At 59.1% G+C, this 24900-nt stretch overlaps 1 protein-coding gene across 1 annotated transcript in view; it reads right to left on the bottom strand.

Annotated features, from left to right (window-relative positions):
• Positions 1-1191: 1191 nt before the first annotated feature.
• Positions 1192-24900, bottom strand: part of LOC122897573 (pseudouridine 5'-phosphatase) — an 80801-nt gene continuing 57092 nt past the window's right edge. Inside the window, exons 3-4 of the mRNA XM_044235841.1 lie at positions 23919-24148; positions 1192-3459 (exon numbers count right to left, since the gene is read on the bottom strand). Of these exons, the coding sequence (XP_044091776.1) occupies positions 3283-3459; positions 23919-24148 (407 nt within the window). The 3' untranslated portion in view covers positions 1192-3282. The remainder of the gene's footprint in view (positions 3460-23918; positions 24149-24900) is intronic.

The raw sequence follows: 24900 nt of genomic DNA, 5'->3' as shown, positions 1-24900 counted from the left end.
GGGAGAGACTTGGGTCAGAAGGCCGCCATGTGAGGCCAAAGGGGTTGGGATTGTATCCTGTGGAATAGGAGCAGGCACACGGCATAAAACAGAGGAGTTAATGCATGTATCTGTTATGATAAAACTGGGTTATGATGTAAAAATTTGTTTTCAAAAATCAGTAACACCAGCCAGAGCATGGCCAACTTAAGAGTCTGATCAATATAATCAAAGGAACAGGAACCTCAGTAGCTAATCACGGACCACTGTTTGCAGGACAGTGAGGATCCGTATGTCTTGACAAGGCAAGTCTCCTCGGGATAAAGCAGGGGTCTTCCAGACCTCCCCTCTCCCTGTTAGCTCACTGAACTCCAACAGAGGGAGCATCGGGTGGAAAAACCCTCATACGGAGTCATTGGTACGTTCTTAAAATTGTGCATGTTTCCCTGATGAGGAATTAAGAAGAGACTGACTGTACCACATCTCAGGGTCTGTTGTCAATACCAAACGCTTCCAGAGGAAGTGGAGGAGATGGGCACACGCTAGCTGCCCGCTAGGGCAACACCGAGCATCCGCCACTCATCCCCGCATGTCCCCGAGAAAGCACACTGTTAATGCAGGGACAAAGTAGAGCGACTCTCCAAACTGCCTTGGCGGGAGTCATTGTGGTCTAAATTGGCATTCTTATTTTTCCTCTGTGAAATGGATGGGCTGCTAGCGGGAGGTCATCACAAAGAGGCACTGGGGCAATGACGCTCATGTAGAAGAATAAGAAAGACCACATGTATCTTGGCTAACCGCCAGTACTTTCCTTTGTTCAAAAAAGTAAGCGTTTCACCTCAGTTGTAACAACAAGAGAACAACGTTCTTGAGATCAAATTTACCCGACGGGGAAGCGTGCACCAATCTACAGCTACGTGTCTGTGAGAAGCATGGGAGCGCTTTCTGTTCTTAATGCAAAACGGCTTAAAGATAAGAAAACAGACATATTTTGGAAGAAGGGGATATCAAATCCAACCAGTGCTCATTTCACAAAGATCTTTTGTTTGCTGCACACGAAGACACTCATGTTTCCCTTACGGTATTTTACGGTGTGAGTGCTGTTTGGCTTGAAAAAAAAAAAAAAAAAACAGGTCACACAGTCACACTTAGGTTGTACATTTGTTGAAAGATAATTTTCTTAAGAAGAAGGTAAAATCAAACGCCCACACGTAACGTGAACTGATGTCAAGGATTTTATTCAACTCAAATAACTGGTGAGGGACCCGGTAAGATGTTACAGCAGGTCTGAGGGGGAAATGAGAACAGATGCATACTCTGACAATCAATAATGCCGAAATGAATTTGCTGAACAGATATAAAACTGATCAACTGCCAGAGGAACCATCAGCAGAGAACCAACACTGGGCACACCTGGATCCATTACCATGACTTTGCTACCACTCCTAGTTGGAAATTAGCTCCATTGACAATGACACATCAGCTGGCAGGTGCTCCCAGGGACAGCTTTTCCCATATTCTAATGCCTTTCTCCACGTTCCCACCACAAAAGGTCGAGTAAATCTAGTAAAAAAAGGGGTTCACTGCCAAAGTGTAACATTGTTGGGTAAACGATCCCAGAGATGTGCTAATAAGGCTCTTGGTCACACTAGGTATGTATTCTGAATTCAAATTACATTTGGGTCAAAGGCTATGTTAGACAACCGTCTGTTTTTCGAGGAGGGGGATGGTTTTTTGTGAGATAGAAACCGTATCCTCAAATGTGCACATGCACCTAGGTGAAGGTAAGATACAGCCCACAGTAATCTTCCTACTGAAAATAAAGTACCGACGGCACAGTGCAAAATGGACCTCTAAGTGGAGGTCCACCGAGAGGTTCAGAGGGCACGGCCTCTGAGCAGAGGTCCACCGAGAGGTTCTAGGGGTACGGCCTCTGAGCGGAGGTCCACCGAGAGGTTCTAGGGGCACAGCCTCTGAGCAGAGGTCCACCGAGAGGTTCTAGGGGTACGGCCTCTGAGCGGAGGTCCACCAAGAGGTTCTAGGGGCACGGCCTCTGAGCGGAGGTCCACTGAGAGGTTCTGAGTGCACAGACTCTGAGCGGGGGTCCACCGAGAGGTTCTAGGGGCACAGCCTCTGAGCGGAGGTCCACCGAGAGGTTCTAGGGGCACAGCCTCTGAGCGGAGGTCCACCGAGAGGTTCTGGGGCACGGCCTCTGAGCGGAGGTCCACCAGAGGTTCTGAGCACACAGCCTCTGAGGAGGTCCACCAAGAGGTTCTGGGGCACGGCCTCTGAGCGGAGGTCCACCGAGAGGTTCTGAGTGCACAGCCTCTGAGCGGAGGTCCACCGAGAGGTTCTGGGGCACGGCCTCTGAGCGGAGGTCCACCAAGAGGTTCTAGGGGCACGGCCTCTGAGCGGAGGTCCACCGAGAGGTTCTAGGGGCACGGCCTCTGAGCGGAGGTCCACCGAGAGGTTCTGAGGGCACCGCCTCTGAGCGGAGGTCCACCGAGAGGTTCTAGGGGCACAGCCTCTGAGCGGAGGTCCACCGAGAGGTTCTGAGGGCACCACCTCTGAGCGGAGGTCCACCGAGAAGTCTTGAGGGCACAGAAGATGGTCAATTTTGCTAATAAGGAGAAGGACTTCTCCGTGTCCGTTCCTGACACGGCGTTTCCACTCAGATCACAAATGAAATGCAGCGATGAGCTCCCTTCGGTCAGCCGCTATGGCACATTAAGACCCGCACTTTAAAAAGCGACGTTGTAAAGGAAGGATATAAATGTAACGTATATGTACCTACGTCCATATGCACACACCCGTATGTGTAAGCATACACATGTATCTTACGTTTTCCAGCCAGGGTTTAGAAAAACCGAAAATGAAAATAAAGAAACACAGAGAGGATTTAGTTTGGTCTTGGAAAAGGATGTATTTTACACAAACGTGCCTTCGTGTAAGTACGTGTACATACGCAGGCACACGTACACACACATGCACGAGCACGGTCACGCAAGCGTGTGTCCTGGCCGTAGCGGACTCTTCCATGACCAGTGCGAGGCCACGACACCGTACGGTCACCGCCCAGGGTGTATGATTATGGAAATGAGCGTTTCGGTCCCTGTCCTGGGCCGTGTCTGCTGGGCTGTGTCTCAGCTGGGACGTGGCTTGTCAGTGCGGGTCCACCATGCCGAGGCCACGGGGGATAGAAGGTCGAGTTCACGGGCTGGAAGGACCGGTCACGTGGCGATCTCCTGGGTGCCGGGGTTCAGCCGAGGGGGCGCCGTGCGGCCGGGAGGCAGGGCGGGCCGCTCACGCGTAGGGCGGCAAACCGAACAGCTCGGGCTGGAAGTCCTGCAGGGAATCCAGCACCAGGGTGGCCTTGGACGTCAGGTGTCGCTGCAGGTTCCGATCCGGAACCATGACCACCTGCATGCCAGCTGCAAGGGCCGCGTCCACGCCGTTGGGAGCGTCTTCAAACACGAGGCACTGTGGGGTAGGAAGAGAGACAAGGTTGAGACGGCCTTTCCCCGAACCAGGCAGCTAGACTAGGTTCTCACGGTTTCTATGACGGACGTGCTCACCGGCGCTGCCGCAGTGTCCACGGACACAGAGACGACGGCGGACACACGGTCCCGCAGGCTTCCCACCGGCCCGACGATACGGGGGACAGCGTTCCGTCCTGCCGACAGGGCGCTCGCCCCTCGTGCTGTAGCTGGGTGGCAAGACGGGATGGTACGTTTGTGTCCTCTTGGAATCGTACAAATCTGTGCCACCAATAAGGGGACACTCAGAGCACAAGGGTCAAGTGTGTGTGTGGGGGGGCACGTGATTTGAACATGAAGTCACTGCAGACCTCAGACGGTTTGGGAACCGCAGCGTGGAAAGGCAGTGGTTAAGGTGTCGGAGCGAAAGCCTGGCCTGTGTGTGCACAAGGCGACGACCTCCAGCACCAAGACCAGCGCCCAGGAGCGGAATCTCCTTCGGCTGAGCACGCAAACCCACCCCAGTAAAGCCCCGACACTGCCACCCCGTCAGACACGCATATCTACAAGCGGGTTTCTGGGCACGGTGGTTATCAGGAAGCTCTGAAATGCACCACCCCGGGAAGAATGCCCCGAGACTCTCCAGCCGAGAGAGCCCAAGTCCGTGCCTGGGGAGAGGAGCCCGTGTCCTATGTCACTGCATCCAGGGCAGACAGGCACCCAGCAAGTCCCCTCCGTGTCTACAGACAGCCTCACTGATTCGGTCAGTGAAGGTTCTTCTCTGTAGGGACTCGACACGCGTAAAGCTGGGAGAAGCTCCCCCGTCGATCCCGTACTGTTCACTGGGATCCCCAGCTGCCAGGAGATGCCCAGGTCACACCTTTCCACCTTCCTGAGCCCCGTTCCCCTCCGTCACAAGAACTCTGCCATGGGTGGGCAGCGGCACCCACTGACCCAGCGAGGCGCACGAACGCCACTCGGGGTGCGGTGCGGCACGGCAAGTTCTGCCTGCCCTGGGGCCTGCAGGTCCTGGCAAACACGTACATGTTCACACGCACTCACACGTGCACACATCAGACTCGCACACAGAAGACGCCGGTACTCTGGCACACGTGAGCACACACACACACACACATTCACAGACGCACATACACACCGGCACTCAGGTACACGTGTAACACAAACACACACACCGGGACAAAAGTGCACACTCACAAACATTGATGGACGTTCAAACAGAGACAGAGCGAGGTTCTTTCACGGTGGAGAGGTCGGGAGCAGTACACGGACCCTTTCCTTTTCTCTTACCCCCTCTCCCTCTGCCTGGGCTAGGAGACGTGAACCGCCTCCCCTGTGAGGCCGAGGTGAGGGCCGGACGCACAGGCAGGGACAGCTCAGGGCCAGCAGCGGGCTGTGCTCACAATGGAGGCCGCTCTGCCCGGGGAGTGGGCCTCTGAGCTCTGAAAACAAGGCAGATTCGGAGAAACGGTGCGCTCTGTCCCTCTGCCTCCGTTCTGAGAACTCAGGAAGGCGCGCGGGCTCTTTTCCAAGCTGTGGGCGTCCACCCGGAGTCAATGGTGTCCATGGAGTGGGACTGAGTCTCCTCAGAACCGGCACCTTCGCTCTTCATCTGGCACTTGCAGGTGCGTCTTTACACAGAGTCAGCACCGCACTCTCCGCGTCCTCCACTGCCGCAGGTGGGACCACGAGGGGCACTTACACGTCCCGGGGCTCCGGGGAATGGACGGACGCCCCACGTTCCACGAGGGTCTGGCGCTTTGTGCCAGCACCGGCGAAAGGTCAGCGGGAAGAGAGGAGGAGGGTTTGTCCGTCCGTCCGTCGGGGCAACGGTGCTCGGCGGAGGTCATGAAAAGCAGCTTTTGTTTTCCTTGTGCGGCCCCTGCCAAGGGCCATGGGAAGGAGACGCGGAGCCTCAGAGACCCGCACAGACGCCGAAAGGAGGGCCCGGAACTCGGCGGAGGGTGTGCGCAGCGGAGCGCTCCTTCCGGACGCGCCGACCGCACACCAGCATGGGCCGCAAGGGACAGAGAGGGACGCGCAGGACCCTGCGAGCATTTACGGCCACGGCGCACAGCACCCGGCAACCCTCTCCGGAGGTCAGCCGTCCCCTCACGTGCGCTCATCGAGCCGGTTTGTTTCCCATTTGCAATGCGTCCGCACCAGTGGCCGACGGCACCGCGCACACGCGCCCTGGGACGGACCCGTCGGGGCTGTGATGCGCACGCGAGCGCGCGGGGCCTCCGAGGCACAAGGAGGCGCGGAAAGGCGGGGCGCGCGGCGGAGGTGGCGGAACAGACCACGCCACGGACAGGCCGCCTGCAACGCTGTCCCTGTGCACAAGCGCCGCAGCCCTGCCACACCAGAGCGCGCGGGGCAAAGCCGGGGACCCGGGCTGCGGTGTGGCGTCCTGCAGCGGCGCGACGCTGTGGCTGGGACGGCGCCGAGCACCCGCGGCCCGGGACGCGGACGCAGCCCCACGAAGAGTCATAGCATAGCGCATCTCCCTACAGAAACCCAACAGCCAAGGAACGAACCGGGCCAGAGCCGGCTTTGTGCATCGCAGTCCACTTGGCTCCCGCGCACACGGCAGGAAGAAGGGGATCTAGTCAAAGACCCAAACGTCTCCGTGGGGCTTCTGCCCGCCGCGCCGGCTCACGGACAGGGAGTCTCACCCCGCTGAGCTCCGCGTCCTTCTGTGAAGGACTCTGTGTTCCCCGAGCTCTGACCTGGCCCTTCCCACCCTGCGCTGACGCATGACACCGGGGCATAAACCCCTCCACAGACACCTGCAAAATGTGAGTTATTTACATACACTTGGCTCTTTGCAGGAAGGAGGACGGGGGCAGCAGACACCTCTGTCCGTCCCTGACCCCGCATCCCGGCCCTCTGCCATGAGATTCACGTGAGCACCTATGTGGACGCGTGTGGGGCGTGCTGTGATTAACGTGTGATTTTTGGTAGCGTGCCACAGGCGGTGGGCTCTCCAGGACACGCTCCCACGACCTTGAGGAAGCTGCTGGGCAGGGGAGCACCGTCCTTTGGCCCATGTGCACAGGACAGGGATGGCCTCTGGTCATGAGGTGGGGGGCTGGAGCGTCCTGGGGCGTCCTGGCTAATGGTGAGCATCTGCTGACCTCCTGCTGGTTCAGTGGAGACGCCGGAGCCGTCCTGGCCCAGGACACAGTGAGACCAAGGGGCTGCGGGGCTGGAGCCCAGCGGGTGACCCGGCCCTGTCCGTGTTACAGGGAAGGGCTCTGGCCACAGGAAGTTCGGGAGGAAACGAGCGTTCACACGGGCACACAGGCGGCAGACATTAAGACCGGAGCCCAGGTCTGCACGATGTCATGTTCTTGTCACGGTGCATGCTGACGGTCAAAGTTAATCCGAATTCCGTCTCTACAGCTGGAGACGGGCTTAATTCCGGGGTAGCCTGAGGGGCTGGATTCACAAGGACCGACGCCTGCAAGCATCCGGGAGGTGAAGCGTTTCAGGGGCTGCCGGCCCAGACGTACCGAAAGCACTCGTCTGCACACGTGTGCGCGGAGCGGAGCCCGGCCCGCGGCGTCCGTGCGCGCCTCCTCACCGCCTGGTCCGCAGCAGCAGCCGGGGCCTCCCCGGGTCCTCGCGCTTGAGTCCTTGAAAGACAGGCACCGCCTCACGACGACGCGCCATCCTGGGACGCACCGGTCCGGCGTGAGACGCTCTTGTGTGACCTCGGTGGGATGCACGGAAATGCGTGGGATTCCGCAACTACTTCAGCAAAGGGCAGTGTGACGGTGGAGGCGTGGGACAGGAAGCAAAGGTCGTCCCAACCTTTCTGACCCGGTGGGCGCGGGGGCCACGGTCTCGGTGGAAGGCAGCTTGGTTTTGTGACAGGTTCGGCAGAGAAGGAGCCTGTGTGGCCAGACGCCCTGCCGTGACGGCGATGAGCCACGGGGAGAGCGGGCAGGGCCGCGGCAGCCCTCGGCTCCTGTAAGGTAAGCTCAGGAGCCACGAGGGACCGGAGCAGGGCTAGGAGACTCTGATGCGGAGGGAGGGACGGCCACCCAGCGGTGTCCTGTCCATCTTCCCCCTCTGCTGTGACGCCAGGGTCATGCTTCCTGCTCGGCCCCCCACCCTGTGCCTTTGGGTCACGAGGGAGTCCGTGTCCCCACTGTGCCCTCTGGTCATGTGTCCTCACCAGCTCCGGTCGGCAGAGCGAGGACAGGCTGGCAGGGGCCCCAGAGGGAGGGGACCGACTGGACGAGGGCCCGTCTTCAACTCTGGCCCCGTGTTCCCACGGGACAGAAGGGACCAGACTGACCAGAGGGTTCACGCGGTGTCGAATCCTGTGTTTCCAGCAGTCACCACGGTGCCTTTTAAGGAACCGGCACACGTTTCACACGTGACTACATGGTCTCGAGGGAACAGACGGCTTCTCCCTTGTTGGTGGAGCAAAGTCGGAGAGGAACTCACTTCAGGTTCACTCCCCAAATGCCCCGAAGCAGATCAGGGGTTGCCCGTGTGCCCACGTGAAACACGCCCGCGGGCGTGCCCGTCACGGCTCAGCAGGGATGGACAGACTAACCCCTGGAAGCAGAGCTGACGAAGCCACGGTTTCTAAGGGAAAACTGTGCATCGGTTTTTGCAGATGTTATGCCCTGCGTTCATTTCGTCATACCCGGTTCGGGTCTTACACTGTGAGGCATCAAATCCCGAAGGAGGCCGTCAGCTTCGTTTCTGAGGGGTTCTCCGTCGGCAGGGCTCCTAGCGAAGGTTGGTTGTACTCATCTCCATGTTCTGGACAGACGGCGCATTCGGGTAAGTTCCACGGTACTGTGAGCACGCGTCTGGATACCCTTCGTCAGGGCTCCAGTGAAATAATAAACCTTTAAGTAAGATTAAAATGCCAGAAGCTCGCGTGTATTTTACTATTAATTAGTACTTTTGTTTATACTGTTTGTCCATCTACCTATGCATCCATCCATCCGTCACCTGTGTATCCGTCCGTCCCTCTCTCCCTCCCTGTGCTAACTATCATCTATCTGCTGACTGACCTACCTCCCTCCTGACTGTGCACCCATCCCCCTACCTGCAGTTGGAGATCCCAGCTCCGAGCTGTGCTGTGGTCCCCTACGGAACCGTGTCTGACTTCGACACACTCGACATGTGCTTTGGTAATGTGACAAGTAGCTTGCACGTCGCACAGCTACTGTCTTCCTGAGTTCCTTCTGGTCTGGAAATCAAAGAACAAAACGGGCAGTGACATAAAGATATTCACAACCAAATCCTCTGGAGTGCCACGCCACATACATGAACGAACGGCCCCACTCAATGGATCCCTATTCCTTTCGGGAAAAGCCTTTGAAGGAGTGTAGGATTTAACAACCTGGTGGTCGTGGGCACGTGTGGAAGGCTTCCTGGGAAATCCTGCCTCATTTTATTCACGAAAACTACATTGTGGGGCTCTGAGTGCATTTTAAGGCATTTCCATGCCAATCAGCTGCTGAGCAAGGGACCTGCACAGAGCTCAGAAACCTTTGTCCAATGTCCTTTTAATAATATACATTCTGTGTCCACCAAATTGGTCAGGAGCCACGGAGAAGCCCGACAAAGCTCTCAAAGGCACTGGGGATTTGAAAGATTCATAAAACACGTCTTGGCAGTTTCCGGACAGTCAACACAACCCTTCTGTTCCTCTTCCAACTTTACGCACGCACGTAAATGTGCAAAATCAAACCGGCCTTCGCCAGCGTTCCGCTCGACACTCCTGGTACACAGGTGTGACCCGAGGTCCCTGTCGGCTGGTGTGTTAGGAGCTCAGCTACGACATCGACCCCCCCCCCCGCCCCGGAGATTATCCGTGAACGTAATTACTACACCTGCACGTGCCATGCACAGGCGGAACTGAGCTCCCCCCAAATCCACGCTGAACACCCACTCCCGCGGTGTGACTGTGTTTGCAGACAGGTGTTTAGGGGGATTTTCAGGTTCAATGGGCCCTGGCGCGGGGGGGTGGGGGGAGGCAGTCAGACAGGCCTGGAGTCCTCACAGGAGAGGCCGAGCGACACTGCTCTGCTCCGCACTCCCACGGCCTGAGGAAGAGCCACGGCAGGACAAAGGCACGTGAGGACGCAAACCAACCGCACGGGCACCCTGACGTTGGGCTCCCCGCGTCCTGCGGAACGGCGAGAGCATACGCGTCCGTCGTCCAGGCCGCCCGGTGTGCGGGGTCTACACCACATGCAGAGCATTAACTTGTATGTAACGGTCGACGACCACCTTCTTGGCAGAAGAACTGCCTTGAGACGGGTCAGGGTAAAGGGAATAAGGGTTTCCTCCGTGGCCCAGCTCCCCACGTCCCCAGAGGAGCGAAGGCACAGCCAGGCGGGGCTGTCTCTGGGAGGGCCGGCTGCAGAGGCTCAGGCACACGGAATGGTCACGGGCGAGCAGAGTGTCTTTGCTGCCCTGAGGACGGACGTTTTCTGAGCTGTCTCCAAAGCTCCCGTGCAGGAAAGGTTGGCAAGGCCAGAGAACGTGGTCTGCGCACAGGGAGAGCCGCCGTAGGCCACTGGGCGTCGAGGGCCTTCCCCTCTCCGTCCCCAAGCTAGGGGAGGTGCGCGTGTCCCGGCCCCCAATGCAGCAGCTTCAGGTGTCTGGGTCCCGGCCCGTTGCGGCCGACTCAGCCACCTGCTTCCCGGCCAGGGGAGCTCCGTGAACGGACCTGCACGGCGGTGTTCCGGGGAGGCTCCTGCCCTCAAACTCCCGAGATGCCCTCACGGAAGGGGAGCCCGTTGTCACGCCGCGCCCTAGCAGACCCAGCATTTCCAGAAAGGAGGGTGTGCGGGTTGTCAGGGGAACGTGTGACTGTCTCGTCTTGTCTCCCGAGCCCCGTGCTGACGTTGGATTCTAAGCTGTCCACTAGCATGCCGTCATGGGCAGGGTTTCTGGAATGCTCTGCGATGCACCCGTCCAGGGAGACTGTCTCCAGAAAGCAGATTCCGTGGGCTCCAGGGTGGACGGTGGGTCTGTGATGGACAAGGAGCACAGCCATGACCCTGGAGATCCGCTTGTGCTTCAGTCTACTGAGTCGGCGTTGCTTACGGAGCTCCCCCAAGGTAGAAGCTTGTTTTCAGAGGAAGGCGCTGAACGTCCCCTAGACATTTTAGGGAGAAGTACTGGGGGGGAAGTTTTCCACGACATACGCCGTGCCGTGGCAGAAGTCCTGTTGACACAGATACATTCATCTTGTTTCCGTAGACGTCCTCCACTTTCCTTCCAAAATCCGTTAAGGGACTCACAATCAAGAGAACAGACAACACCAACTTTCCCTCTCCATGTCTACAGGGCTGCAAGGCTGTGGTTCTGTTTGCATCGCATTAGCCATGAAAGTGAGTAAAAAGGTAAAGAACCCTGGGACCCCTGCCCTTCCCTCCCCTGCCTGGTCAGCTGTGGGCTCTGCAGAGTGTCCGGGACGCCTGCCCTTCCCTCCCTGCCTGGTCAGCTGTGGGCTCTGCAGAGTGTCCGGGACCCCTGCCCTTCCCTCCCCCGCCTGGTCAGCTGTGGGCTCTGCAGAGTGTCCGGGACCCCTGCCCTTCCCTCCCCTGCCTGGTCAGCTGTGGGCTCTGCAGAGTGTCCGGGACCCCTGCCCTTCCCTCCCCTGCCTGGTCAGCTGTGGGCTCTGCAGAGTGTCCGGGACCCCTGCCCTTCCCTCCCCCGCCTGGTCAGCTGTGGGCTCTGCAGAGTGTCCAGGAGAAAATGTGCCAAGGGGACAGAAGGTCAGGTCACCAGGAGGGTGTCCCGCCCACCATCCCCTTCCTTTAGACAAGGGGAAGGCAAACGTCACCTCTTGGGATGCAGACGGGCATCTCTCTTCCCGTCTGGACTCAACGGTTCAGAAGACGTGCTGGCACAAGGAGCGTGCGAGCAGGACGAGAATGGTGTCCTGGACCCTGGCAGCGGGGGATGGGAAGGGGGCACTGCCGGGCAGAGCCAGGCAATGCTGTGGGGACGGCGCCCGAGCCCTGAAGCCGGGTGGGGAACCGTGCGGAAGGTGTCGTGGGTCCCAACGGGCTTGGAGCTTCTGTCAGGAGCATTAAGGACAGGCCTCGCGTTTCCAAGGCTGTTCTTGGGGTTTGCAAATGGAAAGAGCGTTGTAATTGGTTGCTAAGATTCTGAGTGGAACCCAGTCCTGTCCAGAGTCCTATGCGTGATCTCAGAACCGCATTCCGGTCTTCTTTTCTGGGACGGCAGCCAGCTGACGCCGTACCATCCGCCGGCTTTCCCGCTCTGCCCGGGGAGCACGGAGGAGGAGGACGCTTGGACCGCCCATGGGTTTATGCCGGAGAGTTCAATGTCTTCACTGTGCAGCGCACTCTCTCCCTTTAGAAACGGAGCAGCAGTGAGGAGCTCTGACCCACGCGCAGACACGGCGTCCCCATCGGGTGTGGCACCAGCCTCCTCCCGACCCGGGCACCCCAGGACCGGGGGGGAGTCGCTGCGGGTCAGCAACAGGATCCTGAAGAATGAGAAGCCGAACCCCTGGATGACGGTGGAGAACCAGCGGAGGAGGGTCCCCGGACGGAAGCCCCGGGCGGGGTGGCCGGGAGCAGCTTGACTCCTGCAGCAAATGTCATGCAAACACACCGTGACCGTCTTCTGTGCATTCTGGAAGTGCGGGAAACTGAAACGGGGAGCAAGCACGGAAGTGGGCAGCACGGGCCCCCAAGATGTCCACGCCTCACTGACCAGAACCTGGGACGGCGGTCCCTCACGTGGTGAAGGGGCTTTGTGGGTGGCATTCAGGTCACGGACCTCCAGGCAGGGCGGGTGTCCCAGACAGAAGGCGGGGTGGGGGGGTGGGGGGAGGGGTTCTCATCGGATCAGGTGCTCCCAGAAAAGCTGCACACGTGCTCTGGCTGGACTGGCGAGGACGCTGCAGAGGCAGAGACTTCGAGGGGAGGAAGGGTTCGAAGCAGCTTCCTCCTAAGTTCTGGGAGACAGGACCAGAGGAGGCCTGCAGGACCGGAGGGCACAGCCCCAGGGACAGCCAGCCGGGAAGGCGGACCATGCTCCTACCCCGCAAGGAACTCGATTCTGGCCACTCACGACCTGATGGCCTGCGACACGGGCTCTTCCGCAGCCTCTGGAGAGCAGCCCGGCCGGCCCGGTAGGTCTTGACGCCACACCCCAGTCCGGCGAAGGGACACTGGTAGGCCACACCCCGAATCCTGACCCTACAGCAGCGGTCAGGCCTGCCTGGGAGGGACTCGTCCAGGGCGAGCCTCCGAGTGCACAGGTAACACGCATCCAAGATACTTACTTACGGATTTTATAAATCACGGTGGAAAAAGATAAAAACAACCAACACAGCCTCTGGCTGCGCTCCGAGGTCTGTAGCCAATAAGACAGACCCCTTCGTCCTCCCTACAGTAGGAAGAAGAACGTGTGCTGATTCACTGATGGCTGAGAACGGCGACGTCGGCAACAAATTCCCGTCCCAGTGGCCAACCTGCCTCCCTCGTGCAAGATCCACACCCCAACACCTCATGCGTTCATCCGGGCGACAAACCTGTGCGTAGGAGACAACGAGAGTTTCCACTTTAAAATCCTGTTGACAGGATGAGGCGTGGGATGGGGCTTTTCAGAATTCGGACAGTGTTCAAGACAGATGCATCCGAGGCCCCCAGCACCCCCAGAGATTTGGAACCTCTCGCAAACACTTGGGACAAAGCTGCGGCCAAGTGTGGGCCGAAGCGGGTGTCCACAGGTCCCCGTCGGCCTGGGGTGGAGCTTCCAGGGCACAGATTTGGGGCACACATGAACACTCCCCAACCCCCTGAGGTGACCTCCGTGCTGCAGCTTCAACACACAAAGCAATGCGGATGTGTCCCGCTTTGGAGAGGCCTTTGCAAAAGAACCAGAGAACCACTCCAGATTTGTTAAATGCCGTCCTTGGAAATCGCCGGACGTATGCACCGAGTATTGACTTAGCCCAGATGGTGACGACACCCGTGCTTCCCGACCGTGGCCCCCATTCTGTCATCCCCACGGAGCGTCGGCAGACACAGCCCGCACAAAAGGCTGCGTGCCTGGCTCGCTCGCAACGCAGGGGAGCCAGCGAAGACGCAGTGCGGGAGGAAGCAGTGAGGGATGGGGCGACCCGGCCGAGGGGTCTGCGCACCGTGAGGTGGACGGGAGGCGGGGAGAGTCACACGGAGCACTCTACCCCACCGGCTTTACAAACCCCGGGACGGCAGAAGCACGGACTGACGGAGAAACCCACGGGGGCCCTGGCGGGCTGTCCCCGCTCTGCCACTGTGGCAAGACTGCTCCTGCCGGGGAGGAGTTACTGGCGTGCACAGCCGCTTAGTGAACATCCGAATTCCTAGCTACAGGTCCTCCGTCTCAATGTCTGACGCCCGTCCCACGTCCCCTGGGAGCGTGCTGGCTTGACCCAGAGAGCTCCTACCGTGCGTGCCGTTGCGACGGCCCGACGAGCCCATGTTCTCGGCAACGGCTGGACGCGGTTGTCACCAGCCCGGGCCCAAGTGCTCGCAGAGCGGAGAAACCGCACGGCCCTTGTGCCGCGGCAAGCACAGTACGAGCCTCACTTGGGAAGGCGCCTCTCCAGTGGTCACAAACGTCGCCGCTGGCCTCCTGTTTCAGCACTTTACGTCACGTGTGACGTACGCGTCTGTGTGAAGTACGTGCGTAGCACGTGTGTGTGTGAAGCTCTAGCACGGGCGGGAGAAACAGGCGTCCCGTGGTGAACGGCTTCACCGGGCCTTGCCGCGAGTCACCCTGAACAGAGCTGAGCAGTTGCCCGCGCCGTCGTCTTCGCTCAAGGGCACTGCCAGCAGGGGAGGGTGCTGCCGCCGGAGGTCTGCAGAGATGGCAGGGGCGCTGCGGAGGTCCCCAGCATGGAGCAGGTCTCTGGGCAGGATGGCAGGACCGAATCCACAGGGCAAGGGAGCCACTTGGGCAGGAAGGGAGGACCTGGAGGAGAGCAGCAGGTCCCAGGCGAGGCCGCGACGGGCTGGACGCAGATGCACCAGAAGGCAGGACGGACCAGGCAAAGATGGGGGCAGACGGGACCACCGCGCCTGGGGTGGGTGGAGGTGTGAGATGAGGCCAGCGTAGGAGAAGCAGAGACAAGCTCGTTCCAGCGAGGAGGGAGGCCGAGGGAGCTCTGCAAACAAAGGGCGCTGAGTCGGGCCTGCGAGAGGCTGAGCACAGGAGACAGCACAGAAGGGACAAAGGGCTGCTGGAAACGGAAAAGAGGACATTTCGGGGTCAGGGAGTCCAGAACACACTCCAGTGGCTCGAGGATGACACTGCACAGAGGACAATGGAGAATCAAGAGCTGCAGAAAGAGGGTTTTTGTGATTCCTCCTTGTCTTCCACAAGGCACAGGCTCCTGAAGAATTCAACTGCCGGAAGGGCTCTCCCTGGGAGTTTTCCAGCGGGAGAAAGTGGAGTCTTAGCTGCTGCACAGAGGCCAGCAGCGGGCAGTACCTGCGTTACGAAGTCACCTAAACATTACGGCATTGTCGTCAACCTACCACGTCTCCCACCTGCTCTAAGAGCCCATTTAGTTTTCCTGACAGTCCCTGGTCCTCCTGACGGGTTCCTCGGTCTTTCTCCAGCCTCTATTAAGATGGTATATAGGCCCCATATGCCAACGGCCTCCGTGAATCACATTTTTTCTGTGAACTGCCACATCCATAAGTAAATAAAAATATGTCTTGTCTCTTACTCAGACCTTTTGTTGGTTTAATTTACAGGCACCCGATACGGCACCTAAGAGAGAGTATAGGACACGTTTTTCCTCCCTGATGGGAATTTGGAAAAGCCAGCAATCTCGTTCGTGGAAACTGCAAGGAAATCAAGCATAACAGGTAGGTTCCGTAATAGAAGACACAAAAGGGTAGTAACGGAAGATAATATTCACGATAGTTGACTTTTTTTTTTTTTTAATGCAATAAGGGAGGTAAGCCACGTTGCAGGAGACATTAAGTAATCCTGAAACCGCTGTGTTTTGCTCAGTGATTATGAGAGACAGGAGGACAAAGTGTCCATGAGGCCTGGCCAGCAATGCGGACTCTGCTGGGTCCCTTAGGGCCCTGGGGAAGGCAGACCACGAGGGCACCGTGACACCCCTCACCCGCAGAAGCTGCTGCAGCACCGCTGTGCCCGGACCAGGGTGCTGGCAGTGGGAGGCTACCTCAGCAACGTGCACTCACGCAAAAGCCCAAGGGCACCGCACAGCTCCCCTGGCCACCGACCTAACCCCAAATCTGACCCAGCAATGCACGTGCTGGCTTCCCATCGTTCTGGGAGGTAAAGACGTTCTTCCCAGAGAGCCAAAGATGGCAGGAGCCCACTGACAGCCAAGAGATCAGGGACAACATATTAACTGCCCTTTTCCTACCCTGGAAAGTCAGCTCAGGAGATTCTTTTTGTCACTGACAGGATGGTCTCAGGTCAGCCAGGGGGACGTTATGCAATTAGAACTCACCAACCATGATGTGTTTCTTTTTTTTTTTAACTCTTTAGGTATAGAAATGCTTAATGTGCAGAACTTTCTTGAAAAGAAAGCAAAGTACCGAGGAATAAAACACAAAGCACCCTGGAACTCAGTTCTTAACATTAGCACGAAAACCCAAATATGCAGAGTAATTGCGGCGACGCTTCTTGGAACGGAGGTGGGGATCTACTGCTACTACGTGTCAACCCAAGCAATCCCGAGTCCGCAGCCATCATCCTTTCCATTTTGCACAGACGCGTGCACAGCCGGGGGCCAGGAACTAGAACGGAAGCTCACAGCGCCCGAGGACCTGGGGGTGACGCCCGGCTTGTGTCCCTCGACCCGCCTCGCGGTGTGGGGCCGGCCGCTCCGTCTGTAAGGCTGCAGGAGCGCGTGTGCTGCGGGAACCCGAGCTCGGGTGACCCCGCCCCTCGGGGCCTCGACCGTCCGCGCGGCTCCCACCCGCTGCGTGCCCTGTGACGGGCTGGGGGGACTTTCTGAGATGGGACCACTTTGGCTTCTCTTTAGCACAAAAGGAGGACACGTGCATAGTTCAGAAATAATCATTTCCGTGAGCACATGGTTCATGCCCGCTCTGGGGGCACTTCTCCTGGTAGAATGGTAAGTAGCATGTTAACGTAATCTCTGCCTCTGACACCGCTCGTTGGTCCCTCCTTCCTAGCAGTGCCACGGCACCTAATTAATTGGACGACACCCACAGCATAATGAATGCCCGCCGGCGACGGTGAATCTCTCCAGCGACTTAGGAATCGTGGCAAATGCCCTTGAACGTGGCAGGCACGGTGCTGCCTCAAACAGAAAGCATTGGGACGTGGTCGAAGAACCTTTGCCTATTCCAACAACCCTCTGTGCAAGTGCTTCGCGTACGAGGCAGGAGAAAGAACCCGAGTACAAAGTTAAGGCTGTGCCCACAAGAAGGGGCCTGTCCAAACCTCCCTGCAGTGTTAGCTCGCGCAGGTCACCCGACGAGAAAGCCCCAAAGCCTGGACCCTCTTTGCCTAAGAAATACGACCAGAAAGGTTGCACTTCTGCGAGACAAACACACACGCGTCAATAAACACAGATTAGCAACAAGGGTGATGCCTAGCACAGTTTAGGAGCTAAATTACCGTGAAGATATGCAAGTGCTCGTTTCCCTCCGACAAGTCTGAAACAAATACTGTCGGGAGACGAACACGGGGACACGGCGGTACGGAGCCCTGTGTTCACACAGCCGCGGCGTCCTCGCTCGCCACGGTATCGCCGCGAACGTTTTCCTGCGAGGCGAGCAGGAGAGCGAGCGTGCACTTTCCCTAGAAACCCTGCTTCCTCACCCACGGTCAAACGTGGAAGTGCCACGTTTCCACGGACACCCTGCCTTGCGAAGGAGGGACAGGGATCGCGGGAAGACACGGAGCTCCTTTACCCCGCTCACGGCCTCCGCCGCACCGGCGGCTCCGCGGACGGCCAGTGTCCTAGGGAGCTCTCATCAGCTCCGCAGACCCCACTGAAAGCAGGGGCCGCAGTCTCTGAACGGCTCTGCGAACCCGTCTGTCCAGCACACGTGGCAGCTGCACGACACTTGTGAATCAACAGCAACGTGTGCCCGACAAGACAAGGGGCTCTTCTCGCGGGGGGACTTGGTCCTCTGAAGGTAGAGAGCCCACCAGGAAGCGAGGTTCTTGGGGAAAAGAAGACACGGCCGTGGAATTTGTGGGATGCCAAGCACGCAGGTGTCGCGATGCCCCGAGACATGGAGCCGACACAGGCTGCGCCCCGGGTCTGTCTGGCCAGCCCTGAAGGGGCCCCTCTTTCTGTCCATGGCTTCAGGACCCAGCCACGGTGGGCTCGCCCCCATCCAGAACCACTGAACTGGACTCGGTAGTGAGATCCGAACCCGCCCGCGTCCATGTATTGTACGTATCTTACCGTGGCTGGGTCCACAGTGAGTGAGCCCTGACTCACTCATAATTACTGCCATCGCAGGTCAAGCTAGTCAGCGGACCTGGAGCCAAACAAAACAGAACACGACACACACGCAACGGATCGACGAAATGTGCCCCAGCCCCCCAGCTTCAGTGCAAGCAGGCTGTGAGTCCTTCTTGTCAACTGAGTGGCACCCGGGATTCGTGTCAGAAAAGGGCCTGCCTCCATCTCGGGCTCTCTGGGGAGCGAGAAAAGAATGACCATGAAGTGTTCTTCCCTGAAGTGACGAAGTAAGGAACTCACCAACTCCAGCCCAACGTCCCGCAAACCAGGAGCCAACAGAAACACGGTCACCTGAGCAGTGATCTCCCTGCCGCCAGCACACAAACAAGAGAAACCAGCCTCTCCATCAGTCCCCGCGTCCTCCTGGAATCAGCAGGGGCGCACAGTCAAACCTCCGCCCGCTCCCTCTTCACACTGTCTCCCATGTTCTGGAATCTGCAGGGGTGTACAGTCAGCCCTCCACCCACCCCCTCTGCACACCGTCTCCCATGTTCTGGAATCTACAGGCGCACAGTCAGACCTCAGCCCGCCCCCTCCCCACACCATCTCCCATGTTCTGGAATCTAGAGGTGCACAGTCAGACCTCAGCCCCCCCCCCCACTGTCTCCCTGTGTTCTGGAATCTGCAGGCGCACAGTTAGATCTCAGCCCGCCCCCTCCCCACACCATCTCCCATGTTCTGGAATCTAGAGGCGCACAGTCAGACCTCAGCCCCCCCTCCACACTGTCTCCCTATGTTCTGGAATCTACAGGCACACAGTCAGACCTCAGCCCGCCCCCCCACACCGTCTCCCGTGTTCTGGAATCTACAGGTGCACAGTCAGACCTCAGCCCGCCCCCTTCCAACACCGTCTCCCTGTGTTCTGGAATCTACAGGCGCACAGTCAGACCTCAGCCCGCTCCCTCTCCACACCGTTTCCCTGTGTTCTGGAATCCGCAGGGGCGCACAGTCAGACCTCAGCCCACCCCCTCCCCACACCGTCTCCCTGTGTTCTGGAATCTGCAGGTGCACAGTCAGACCTCAGCCCGCCCCCTCCCCACACCATCTCCCATGTTCTGGAATCTAGAGGCGCACAGTCAGACCTCAGCCCCCCCTCCACACTGTCTCCCTATGTTCTGGAATCTACAGGCACACAGTCAGACCTCAACCCGCCCCCTTCCCACACCGTCTCCCTGTGTTCTGGAATCTACAGGCGCACAGTCAGACCTCAGCCCGCCCCCTCCCCACACCGTCTCCCTGTGTTCTGGAATCTACAGGCGCACAGTCAGACCTCAGCCCCCCCCACTGTCTCCCTATGTTCTGGAATCTACAGGCACACAGTCAGACCTCAGCCCGCCCACCCACACCGTCTCCCGTGTTCTGGAATCTACAGGCGCACAGTCAGACCTCAACCCGCCCCCTTACCACACCATCTCCCTGTGTTCTGGAATCTACAGGCACACAGTCAGACCTCAGCCCGCCCCCTTCCCACACCGTCTCCCTGTGTTCTGGAATCTACAGGCGCACAGTCAGACCTCAACCCGCCCCCTCCTCACACCATCTCCCTGTGTTCTGGAATCTGTAGGCGCACAGTCAGACCTCAACCTGCCCTCTCCCCACACCATCTCCCATGTTCTGGAATCTAAAGGCGCACAGTCAGACCTCAGCCCGCCCCCTCCCCACACCATCTCCCTGTTCTGGAATCTATAGGCGCACAGTCAGACCTCAGCCCACCCCCTCCCCACACCGTCTCCCTGTGTTCTGGAATCTGCAGGCGCACAGTTAGATCTCAGCCCGCCCCCTCCCCACACCATCTCCCATGTTCTGGAATCTAGAGGCGCACAGTCAGACCTCAGCCCCCCCTCCACACTGTCTCCCTATGTTCTGGAATCTACAGGCACATAGTCAGACCTCAGCCCGCCCCCTCCCCACACCGTCTCCCTGTGTTCTGGAATCTGTAGGCGCACAGTCAGACCTCAGCTCACCCCCTCCCCACACCATCTCCCGTGTTCTGGAATCTACAGGCACACAGTCAGACCTCAGCCCGCCCCCCCTCACACCGTCTCCCGTGTTCTGGAATCTACAGGCACACAGTCAGACCTCAGCCCGCCCCCTCCCCACACCATCTCCCATGTTCTGGAATCTAGAGGCGCACAGTCAGACCTCAGCCCCCCCTCCACACTGTCTCCCTATGTTCTGGAATCTACAGGCACATAGTCAGACCTCAGCCCGCCCCCTCCCCACACCGTCTCCCTGTGTTCTGGAATCTGTAGGCGCACAGTCAGACCTCAGCTCACCCCCTCCCCACACCATCTCCCGTGTTCTGGAATCTACAGGCACACAGTCAGACCTCAGCCCGCCCCCCCTCACACCATCTCCCGTGTTCTGGAATCTACAGGCACACAGTCAGACCTCAGCCCGCCCGCCCACACCGTCTCCCGTGTTCTGGAATCTATAGGCGCACAGTCAGACCTCAGCCCGCTCCCTCTCCACACCGTTTCCCTGTGTTCTGGAATCCGCAGGGGCGCACAGTCAGACCTCAGCCCACCCCCTCCCCACACTGACTCCCTGTGTTCTGGAATCTGCAGGCGCACAGTTAGATCTCAGCCCGCCCCCTCCCCACACCATCTCCCGTGTTCTGGAATCTACAGGCACACAGTCAGACCTCAGCCCGCCCCCTTCCCACACCGTCTCCCTGTGTTCTGGAATCTACAGGCGCACAGTCAGACCTCAGCCCGCCCCCTCCCCACACCGTCTCCCTGTGTTCTGGAATCTACAGGCGCACAGTCAGACCTCAGCCCCCCCCACTGTCTCCCTATGTTCTGGAATCTACAGGCACACAGTCAGACCTCAGCCCGCCCACCCACACCGTCTCCCGTGTTCTGGAATCTACAGGCGCACAGTCAGACCTCAACCCGCCCCCTTACCACACCATCTCCCTGTGTTCTGGAATCTACAGGCACACAGTCAGACCTCAGCCCGCCCCCTTCCCACACCGTCTCCCTGTGTTCTGGAATCTACAGGCGCACAGTCAGACCTCAACCCGCCCCCTCCTCACACCATCTCCCTGTGTTCTGGAATCTGTAGGCGCACAGTCAGACCTCAACCTGCCCTCTCCCCACACCATCTCCCATGTTCTGGAATCTAAAGGCGCACAGTCAGACCTCAGCCCGCCCCCTCCCCACACCATCTCCCTGTTCTGGAATCTATAGGCGCACAGTCAGACCTCAGCCCACCCCCTCCCCACACCGTCTCCCTGTGTTCTGGAATCTGCAGGCGCACAGTTAGATCTCAGCCCGCCCCCTCCCCACACCATCTCCCATGTTCTGGAATCTAGAGGCGCACAGTCAGACCTCAGCCCCCCCTCCACACTGTCTCCCTATGTTCTGGAATCTACAGGCACATAGTCAGACCTCAGCCCGCCCCCTCCCCACACCGTCTCCCTGTGTTCTGGAATCTGTAGGCGCACAGTCAGACCTCAGCTCACCCCCTCCCCACACCATCTCCCGTGTTCTGGAATCTACAGGCACACAGTCAGACCTCAGCCCGCCCCCCCTCACACCGTCTCCCGTGTTCTGGAATCTACAGGCACACAGTCAGACCTCAGCCCGCCCCCTCCCCACACCATCTCCCATGTTCTGGAATCTAGAGGCGCACAGTCAGACCTCAGCCCCCCCTCCACACTGTCTCCCTATGTTCTGGAATCTACAGGCACATAGTCAGACCTCAGCCCGCCCCCTCCCCACACCGTCTCCCTGTGTTCTGGAATCTGTAGGCGCACAGTCAGACCTCAGCTCACCCCCTCCCCACACCATCTCCCGTGTTCTGGAATCTACAGGCACACAGTCAGACCTCAGCCCGCCCCCCCTCACACCATCTCCCGTGTTCTGGAATCTACAGGCACACAGTCAGACCTCAGCCCGCCCGCCCACACCGTCTCCCGTGTTCTGGAATCTATAGGCGCACAGTCAGACCTCAGCCCGCTCCCTCTCCACACCGTTTCCCTGTGTTCTGGAATCCGCAGGGGCGCACAGTCAGACCTCAGCCCACCCCCTCCCCACACTGACTCCCTGTGTTCTGGAATCTGCAGGCGCACAGTTAGATCTCAGCCCGCCCCCTCCCCACACCATCTCCCGTGTTCTGGAATCTACAGGCACACAGTCAGACCTCAGCCCGCCCCCCCTCACACCGTCTCCCGTGTTCTGGAATCTACAGGCACACAGTCAGACCTCAGCCCGCCCGCCCACACCGTCTCCCGTGTTCTGGAATCTATAGGCGCACAGTCAGACCTCAGCCCGCTCCCTCTCCACACCGTTTCCCTGTGTTCTGGAATCCGCAGGGGCGCACAGTCAGACCTCAGCCCACCCCCTCCCCACACTGACTCCCTGTGTTCTGGAATCTGCAGGCGCACAGTTAGATCTCAGCCCGCCCCCTCCCCACACCATCTCCCATGTTCTGGAATCTAGAGGCGCACAGTCAGACCTCAGCCCCCCCTCCACACTGTCTCCCTATGTTCTGGAATCTACAGGCACATAGTCAGACCTCAGCCCGCCCCCTCCCCACACCATCTCCCTGTGTTCTGGAATCTGTAGGCGCACAGTCAGACCTCAGCTCACCCCCTCCCCACACCATCTCCCGTGTTCTGGAATCTACAGGCACACAGTCAGACCTCAGCCCGCCCGCCCACACCGTCTCCCGTGTTCTGGAATCTATAGGCGCACAGTCAGACCTCAGCCCGCTCCCTCTCCACACCGTTTCCCTGTGTTTTGGAATCTGAATGCGCACAGTCAGACCTCAGCCCGCCCCCTCCCCACACCGTCTCCCTGTGTTTTGGAATCTGAAGGCGCACAGTCAGACCTCAACCCGCCCTCTCCCCACACCGTCTCCCATGTTCTGGAATCTACAGGCGCACAGTCAGACCTCAGCCCACCCGCCCACACTGTCTCCCGTGTTCTGGAATCTACAGGCGCACAGTCAGACCTCAGCCCGCCCCCTCCCCACACCATCTCCCTGTTCTGGAATCTATAGGCGCACAGTCAGACCTCAACCCGCCCTCTCCCCACACCGTCTCCCCTGTTCTGGAATTTAAAGGCGCACAGTCAGACCTCAGCCCGCCCCCTCCCCACACCATCTCCCCTGTTCTGGAATCTGCAGGGGCGCACAGTCAGACCTCAGCCCACCCCCCTCCCCACACCGACTCCCTGTGTTCTGGAATCTGCAGGCGCACAGTCAGACCTCAGCCCGCCACCCCCCCCCCACCGTCTCCCATGTTCTGGAATCTGCAGGGCACACAAGGAGGCTCAGCTCCCCGCGCCAACAGGAACAGTGCAGGGAGGAGAATCTGAGGCAGAGCTGCACCCACACTGTCCAGCGGCTGGACACGTGCTTCCCGGTGGCTGACACCCCTGCCCCATCCCACTGTGCACCTGCATGATGCAGTACTGTGCACAGACAGGCGAGAGGGCCCTGGACCACCAACCCCACCCGTCCCCTCGGCCTGCAGACAAACAGAAGCCTGGAGAGGTCACCACAAAGCCCAAGGTCACTGTGAGCAGACACCCTGCAGGAACAACCCCTCCGGGACAAGCACCTGTGGGGGCGGGGCGGGGGCTGCTGTGAGCACTGATGAGTCCCCTCGCTGTCCCAACCAGCACGCTCCTTGAAGGCTGCTCCTGGCCAGTCCGGGTGCAGTCCTGCCCCATGCAGAGCCCCTTCCCTCCAGCACGTCCACCGGGCCGTCCCACACGAGCTGTCTAACGTCCCGTCCGCGCATCCCGGATCACTGGCCCGCTGACCCCTCCTGCCAAGCTGATGGGATCTGATGGTGTCCTGTCCGTGGGCCGCCCCCTCTCCCTGGCCCCCTCTCATGGTGGCTCTCCCCCAGCGGACACAAGGCGCTCCAGTCGTGGACAAACCCTGCTCGGGGGGATGCACCAGGCCACGTTTCTCCTCACTGGGGGCCTTACCTTCTCCACGGGAGGCGGAGGAGAAAATCTCTTCGCACAGGCTAGGAAGATGTCGGGGTCCGGTTTCCCACTCTTCACTTCGGGGTCATCACCCAAAACGATGTGGTCGAACAGGCTGAAGAACTCCCTGTGTCGGCTGGTCTTCATCTCAAAGGACGCGCAGCCGGAGCTGGTGGCCACGGCCACGGGCACGCCATGCTCTCGCAGGTGGTGGATCAGCTTCTCCACGCCTGGGGAGGAGAAGGGAGAGCCTTCTTCAGCGAGGTGGAGGAGGGCAGGACCATACCCTCCCCCCCCTCCGCCCCCGGGGACGTGGTACCAGCTCTGGGACCTTGAGTCTTTGCTGCCCGTTCTGAGGGACGATCTGATAGGACACGGACTATCTGAACGGGGTTCAGGGCGCTGCAACACACCTATTCAAACCAAACCTCAGAAAGCCATTCGGGGCTTCGCTATAGCATCTCCCAAAGTAACCGAAGGCGATTTTACTGGAAAGCAACACCGCCTTGTTTGTGGGTCCTGTTTTGTTGCAAGGTGGAAAGCAGGCCAAGTGAGCCCAGGGAGGCACCTCTGCACCTGGTGGATCAGGTTTGGTTTGGTTTTGTTTCCTGAAGCAACGAGTTAGCAGTGATTATGCTGCTGGTATTTTCGGGGAACACTCGTGTGCTACTGAAGGCATTTCAGTCATTCGTCACCCAGCTGGGGAGAGGGAACCCTGGAAGGGCTCCTTCCGGAGGCCCAGGACGACAGCTGTAGGGCTACCCCATAAGGCCACGGAGGAGGAAACACCGCGGAGCCACAACAGGAGGGCACGACAGGGCAGGATCCTTGCCACACTCTCAGCAACGGCGAGCCTCCCGTGCGGGGACGCGGGGCCGAATACCATTGGAGAGAGGGCTGGTTATCAGACCCATGTCCCACACAGCAGTACTGGCCACCTGGAAACCTTTGCTGAGTGTGCCGGGAGCGTCTACACCCACAC

The sequence above is a fragment of the Neovison vison genome, chromosome X (genome assembly GCF_020171115.1).
Source record: "Neovison vison isolate M4711 chromosome X, ASM_NN_V1, whole genome shotgun sequence".
In the NCBI taxonomy this organism is placed as follows: Eukaryota; Metazoa; Chordata; class Mammalia; order Carnivora; family Mustelidae; genus Neogale; species Neogale vison.
The sequence above is the reverse complement of the archived record's forward strand: the minus strand, read 5'-3'. Positions and strand labels throughout refer to the sequence as shown.